This window comes from Lactuca sativa, chromosome 8 (genome assembly GCF_002870075.4).
Source record: "Lactuca sativa cultivar Salinas chromosome 8, Lsat_Salinas_v11, whole genome shotgun sequence".
Taxonomy (NCBI): domain Eukaryota; kingdom Viridiplantae; phylum Streptophyta; class Magnoliopsida; order Asterales; family Asteraceae; genus Lactuca; species Lactuca sativa.
The window spans coordinates 308,986,384-308,993,873 of NC_056630.2; the positions used below are offsets into that span (position 1 = coordinate 308,986,384).

At 32.2% G+C, this 7,490-nt stretch overlaps 1 protein-coding gene across 1 annotated transcript; it reads left to right on the forward strand.

Annotated features, from left to right (window-relative positions):
* The first annotated feature begins 3,381 nt into the window (after window positions 1–3,381).
* On the forward strand, window positions 3,382–6,831 carry LOC111884211 (WAT1-related protein At1g70260). The gene is made up of 7 exons (XM_023880529.3): window positions 3,382–3,791; window positions 3,970–4,014; window positions 4,420–4,536; window positions 5,552–5,792; window positions 5,986–6,144; window positions 6,316–6,467; window positions 6,556–6,831. Exons 1-7 carry the CDS (start codon window positions 3,589–3,591, stop codon window positions 6,692–6,694), a joined length of 1,056 nt encoding a protein of 351 aa, XP_023736297.1. The 5' UTR covers window positions 3,382–3,588; the 3' UTR covers window positions 6,695–6,831.
* The last annotated feature ends 659 nt before the right edge of the window (window positions 6,832–7,490 follow it).

The window sequence follows — 7,490 nt, forward strand, 5'->3', positions numbered from 1 at the left end:
TCAACAAGATCTGAACTTTATAACTCCTGAAGATGCACTAAGATGCAAAGAGTCCAGATCCAAAAGCTTGAGAGAAACACTACAACTCCAAGGGCTTTCCCTCACCACCAAAAATACCAAAATATAAAAGTTTGAATTTTTGCACACAATCGTTAGGGTTTCGAGATGGAGGCTAAAAGAGATGGAGGCTGGAGTTAAGAAAGGGTTAAAGGCCATAAAGATCTTTAAATATGGTTGAAACCCTAAAAATTAGTGTTTGCCTTCTGCGTGCGTATGCCCGACGTACACACGCATGCGTCCGATGTACGTACAGGAATCCGCGTCCAACACGTTAAGCAGAAACGCTTTGCGTACCCATCTCTTAAGCCCAACGTTGGGACCATTTTTGCAAACTTTTAATGATTAAATGCCAAAAATAAAAATACATGGAAACTAGCATTTCAAACAGATTATTAAAAAACATGTATAAATGAAATTATAAAAAAAACATTTAAAACGAAATAAAAAAATGAAGATGTAAATATAAATCTGAAACAAAAAACATGTAAAAACAAATTAAAAAGAAGAGGTTGCAAACTTGGCACTACTCCCTCCACCCTAAACAAATTAAAGTGTTCGCACTAGAATCACAATAATGAGAACCACACCTTTCTTCTGCAAATTTAACAACATTAAAATCACCAACAAGGAAATCACCAACAAGGAGCATCTTTCTTTAAGTTTCAATGATGGTAAATCATCCCATAAAGCCATTTTTTCTGCTGATTGTTGTAGCGCATAGATGTTTACCATTCAACAAATGGATTTCACTTGGATCCAATGTACTAGTGTAGCCAAGAAGTGTCTCCCTTTTAGGGAATTTCATCATCTAAAAGAATCTAGAATTCCACATGGATGTAATCCCACCATACCAACCATTTGCTTTGACAAGGTCGAATTCAAGTGGTCCACTACCCCAACTTGATTTGCAACTCCCCGACTGAAGACCATCGGTCGTAATTTCGGAATTTCCAGAATTCCAGGAAAACTAATCAAGTTTATAATCAATGTTTAAGATCTATTTAAAAAAACATAATTTGAAATCAATATTTAAGATAATACTTATAATAATATTATATGTTATAAGTTTATGATCATATTTAAAAACATAATTTGAAATCAATGATTAATATTATATGTTATAAGTTTATAATCAAATTTATATATATTTAAATTAAAATGCAAATTTTATATAGATTTTCCGTGAATTTGTATTTATTGCGGGCCGAGGGTTAAAAATAAGTGTAAGTTATAGATTTGGCCCTGTGATTTATATCCATCATCATTTTTAGATTAATTTTAAAGTTTTTGACGTGGTTCATCCTTGTGGTTTTCAAAAATTACATGTGTAGTCCCAAAGAGTTAATAAAGGTTAGTTAACCAAAGGTAAAATTACAAATTCACCCCACTTTTCACTTTTTCAATTCTTTTTCATTTTTAGTTTTATTAATCATTTTTACGAACCAAAAGCGGTTGAAACTAACAAGTCACAGAATAATACCGGGGAATGGTTACTACGAAAGATATGACTATACAGATTGTAAACAAGATATGAAGGGCTAAGCACCCTCTGGTCAAATGCCATTAAAGGGAAAGGAGGTTGGTCTACATAAATGATCTAAAAATTGTTAAGCATAGGTGTAACCTTTTTGAAGTTGTTTTTTCCGTTTCAATCCCATCACATCACGAACTGCTTCTATGCATCTCAAGAGAGGAATCTTCCCCAATCTTATCTCTCTTTTGAAACACGCATCGCTAGACCTAGTAAAATCTGACACGACACAACAACCTGACACATAATAAACGAGTTTGAGTAGGAGATTTCGGTACATTTAAGTAAACTGGTTGACACGATACGACACAAAAATTAAACGAGTTGGATTAGAGTCAAGACTTTCAACTTGAAGATAACTCGAATATGACCTGTTTAATTGTATATAATTTTTTTATAATTTTATATTTTTATAAATATGTTATATATTATTGACTTGTAGTGGGCCGAATTCAAGAATTAAAATTAAAATGAAAATTTAGGATGGGCTAAGTTGACTTAGGTTGAGGGAAACGAAAAGTGGGAAAGTGTTTCAAACTTTTAAAGTGACTTAATTTTACCCTTCTCACGCCACTCTTTTGCTTCCCTTAACTCTTACTTTTTCCATTACTCCTAAACTTAGTATTATTATTGTCATTCCACCTACCAACTCATGTGTTTCACCTTTTCCTTTTCGCCTAACCATATCCTACTTTTCAACAATTAAAATGTTTCAACCCAAAATAACAAAACATATTTTCAAGATCTAAACATTAATATGAAAATCGACATGAAAACAAACGATTTGACACAAAATGACACAATAATTAAACATGTGAGGTTAGGGTTAAGTCCTCTGAACTTGTTTAATAAATTTACACGATATGACATGTTTGTCAGGTCTACTTACCACTTTCGTCTTTATTGACACCATTATCTCCAACTTTTTCTTATAGTAAGTATAAGTGGCTTGGGTCTATTGGAACTCCAAATGAGGGTTTGAATAGTTACCATCAATGATTGCATCGCCACCACCACCATTTGTTGTTATATGGGAAATAGGATCTGGAATAGTCACAGATAAATGAGAGATAGAATTGAACATCTGACCTTTAGTTTAATGTTCGATTCAACTAATCATACAGTTTTTTATTCTTATCAGCTGATTTCAAGATTGGACCAAAAAAATGACGAGGATCAACTACAATGGTAATCTATGGTAATCTGAGAGTTTATAGTCTCATTGAGCATCAAAGAACAAAGAAATGGAAAATGAAATGGCAAGCTATTTCTCATTTATGCAAGGATTTGTGGTAGTTTTGTATCAAATATCATTTGTGCTTATTCAAGTAGTGGAGGATGTAAGTATAAGTAGTGGATGTAAGCATGAGGCGACAATGGTGGTGGGGTTGTGGTGAGGGAACGGGGTTGGAGATTGTGGTTGCTAGTGATGTAGATTTCAAATGCGGAAGAGGGAAAAAAGGGTTCGAAGATGAATGGTGGATGATTTTTTTTTCCCTAGATTTTACAAGTCATGTATAATTCAATAATAAAACAGAGAAAAAAAAGCATATAATGTTCATTTTACAAACATTTAATGAAAAGTAATTGACAGAATTAGTCTTAAAGACCAAGCGTGCAAATTTGAAAACTATAAGAACAAACCATCTAAAAAGTTCAAAAATCAGACTAAAACTTAACATTCCTATAAACCATAGGGACAAAAACTGTAACTTACTCTTAAATTAAATAGATAAATAAATAATCCGAATAGTTTGCCTTCCCTCACTACGATTGAGTCAATCGAGTAGCTGCAAAAACTCTCAAAGTAGCTTCACCATTTCCTCAAGGGTTACTCTCTCTCATCCTTCTCTCTCCTCTCTCCGTCACAAATTTAAACCCCTTTAAATGGCATTGTCTGCAACAAAAATCTTGACTATCTAGAGAGAGAAACAAACGGATATACACAGAGAGAGAGAGAGAGAGAGAGAGAGAGAGAGAGAGAGAGAGAGTTATATATGGAGACGAAGGTTATGGTGATAGGTGAAGTAGTACCATGCATGTTAATGGTGTTAATGGAAGTTTGCACCATCGGGTTAACGATACTGGCTAGTACTGTCTTGTCGAAAGGGCTAAGTCCTTTTGTGTTCGTCGTCTACACCAACGCCCTTTCTTCGATCTTTCTCCTCCCATACAACTCCTTCATCGGTCGTAGAAACAAGTTCGGCTCTTTCCCTTGTCATCAATGATTAATTCAGACGTATTTCAGATCGGAAATAATTAACATACCATTTTCAACTGCAAGAATACGTCTGAATCATCTTCAATTAACATGATAATTAATGCATGCATGAAGAATAATTTGTCTAACATTTGATTATTTTTCTAATTTTTTGTAGGAGAGACGATCTTATCCCGCAGTTTCTTCTTCTCGGTTTCGTAGGGTTCGTATTATCTTTCTCCCTCACACAAACGATAAAATTTACTATCCGAAGTTGGTCATTAAAACTCTAATATATGAAGTGAAATATGACCAACTTTGTAGCTAAAGATTAAATTAAAAGTAAAAACACTGTAAAATAACATGACACAAAACACTTATAACCATCATTAATTTTACAGATTTTATGCACAATTATGTGCACAGACGTTAAAAGTAAAGGATATCATTAATTTAAAATCGTATATATAGTGAAGTAAATATTCACTCCAAGTGAAGTGATATATTGCAATCATTTTGCTTTATGAAAAGTTGTAAATCAATTAGAGTTTATTATAATTGAATAAAAAGTTTCTGGGCATATGCATAATATATAGAAGACATATTGATTTTAGCTTTGATCGTGTAGGGTGACAATGGCGCAAAATCTAGCGTTTGTTGGCTTGAGTTATAGTTCACCGATCGTTGCTTGTGGAATGGGCAATTTAATCCCCTCTATTTCGTTCATTCTGGCTGCTCTTTGCAGGTTTGCTTCGTTACTTAATCATATATCGACGGATTTATACATTTTAAGAGCTTGTTACATTTATAAAAATATCAAAAGATCCATATATACGCAATTGAAAACATACATAACGAGATTTTAGTACAATAACCGTGACACATATCGTGTCTTCCATATTTTTGATCAATCATTTGAACAAAATATAAACAAACGAGAGAACTAAGAATTTAGTGAAAGTAATATATATGTATCAATCCTGGTTCCAAAATACAAATCAAATGTTATAATTCTTTTAAAACAAAATAGATTAGATAATCGTGACTCGTGTAAATTCGGATCGTATTGGTATGATAGTTTCAAAATCTAATTAATAAACAAATATTTAGTGTTAAGTCATACTTTATTTACTTATGTATTTAACTAATTAAATATGGTTAAAGAGAGGATACCACGACACTTAGATTCAGAACTGGTGGCTATTAAGGCACCCTGGAAAGACAAATCTGACGTAAGTTTTGTCTGGCCTACTTGTGGTCGTCATTTCAAGTGTCACAAAAAAACAAAAGAAAAAAGAAAAAAGTTGGTTTAACGATAATTATATGGTGATTATAGATTTATAATTATGTACGCAAGTAACATTTAAAGTGTATGTTTTAAAATCTAAACATATGATCATTATTTAAAATATACGTGTACTTTTTTTTCTTTTACTTTAAATCCAGGTTTTCATTAATTTAAATATTATCATATAATGAGATAACAAACGGACAACAAGTTGCGTAACTAATCTTTTTGTATGATAAAACTAATTCGTTTAAAGCTTAAAACATAATTTTAATAATTATTGTTTTTTAAATCATATTTTGTGTAATAATAACTAGTGATTAGAAAATGAGGTGTGGTACACACCCCATGTCATTTCCCCTTATTTTATATAAAGGGCGTGTTCATCGTAGCCACATCAGTTTCACTGTAGTGACCATCACATCCACACCCTGTAACTTTTAAATAACAAACTATTTTGTATGATTTACAGAAGAACAAACGTGGATCTGAAAAGTTCAAGTACGCGAGCGAAATTGATTGGTACTTTGATATCGATCATCGGAGCTGTGTCCCTAACTCTCTACAGGGGTCCGGTGATCAAGGACTCTTCGGCCCATCTTCGGTTGGCTCCTCGATTGTTCGTTTTCTTATCAAACAACGAACATTGGGTTGTTGGTTGCATTCTTTTCGCAACTGCTTCTCTGACGTTCTCAGTATGGAACATTCTTCAGGTTAGTCTCATCATAACTATTTCATTTTAAAAAAGGTTGTGTACACAACTTTCAACTCATTTTTAATTAGTAATTTTTTTTTAAATATTAATAGGCTGCTACATTAAAATATAATATAACAAAAATCAACTTTTGTTTTTCTTATAAACAAATTGAAATTGTCCATGTAATTGTTTTATTTTATTGGTGGTAGGTGGGAACTCTTGAAAAATGCCCAGACGTGATGACAGTGGCTTCTAGTTATAGCTTGTTTGGGACAGTGCAATCGGCCTTGCTTGCTTTAATCATTGAAAGAGACCCTAATGCTTGGCGGTTGCAATTTGACATGGGACTCCTTGTCATTGTCTCGACAGTAAGCAACCTTATCATACCATTCAAGGGTTAAAATAGTAATTCTACAAATTAAAAGTACAACCTTTAATTGACAAACAACAAACAAGTTACCACAACATGTTCTTTTTTATTAATATACGAAACTTTCGTTAAGTAAGAACTGATTAATAAGCTTGATTTATCAAAACAGGCAGTATTTGCAAGCCTGATTAAAAGCCATGTACACATGTGGTGCATACAAAGAAAAGGCCAGTTTTATGTGACTATGTTCAGACCTCTCGGGGTTCCAATAGCTAGCACGTTTGGTTGCATCTTCTTTGCTGAAACTTTTCATTATGGAAGGTAAATTAGCTTGCATGTTACATCCATACTTGATTATTTAATTTGTTGTTGTTTTTGTAATTACTTATCCTTGAGATACCGAATGCAGCATGATGAGTGCAGCAATTACAGGAATCGGATATTACACAATGATGTGGGGCCAAATGAGAGAGGATGAAAGTAGGAGGGGTAAAGTGGATTTAGTGGAAGAGAGAACTCCTCTTTTGCAAGAAGAGGATCAAGTTTAAATTAGGGACTTTCATTTCATATATAGAGTTAATAATGGCGAGGGTTTGTTTTAGAGGCCCTATGAGCTTGTGTGTGCATAGTAAATACTAATGTACATTACTATATTTTTGATAATACAAATTTATATATTATTTTATGTGTTTTTGAAATCAATGATAATTATGTTTTAATTTATTTGATAAGGGAAATGTAATCACAAAAGAAAAAAATAAGTGAGTAATTATCATATTAATATTATCATTATGTCACTATGGGGCTGGACACTTCTAAATTTTCTTCCAACTCCATGTGTATGTGTGCATCTCTCTCCGAGGGCATAACATTAACCTCATTTAAATCTTTCTCGCCGACCTCTTCTTTCATTTTCCTAAATCATTTTAGATTTTTTCCCAAAAATAACGAAAATAATATATATATATATATATATATATATATATATATATATATATATATATATATATATATATATATATATATATATATATATATATATATATATATATATATATATATATATATATATATATATTAAATGTAACAAAGAACTAAGTTAAACATTAAAATAATAATAATACTAAGTGTGAGACCCGTATATTACATGAGTTTATTAAAAATAAAATTTTAACACAAAATTATAAGCATTAAATATTTTATTAAAGTATATTTCCGCATATATGCAACCAACATAATAAAAAAATGAAGCATTTATGTGTAACCAAAGGGCTTATAGCCTAACGGTATCCGGTGTTGTCCTCCCTCCTTGAGGTTGAAGGTTCAAGTCCCGTCGTGGACATA

Coding starts and splice junctions, on each gene's coding strand:
- LOC111884211 (XM_023880529.3), top strand. CDS start 3,589: ATGGAGACGAAGGTTATGGTGATAGGTGAAGTAGTACCATGCATGTTA. Junction 4,537..5,551: donor ATTCTGGCTGCTCTTTGCAG/GTTTGCTTCGTT, acceptor TATGATTTACAG/AAGAACAAACGTGGATCTGA. Junction 6,145..6,315: donor TCCTTGTCATTGTCTCGACA/GTAAGCAACCTT, acceptor TTATCAAAACAG/GCAGTATTTGCAAGCCTGAT.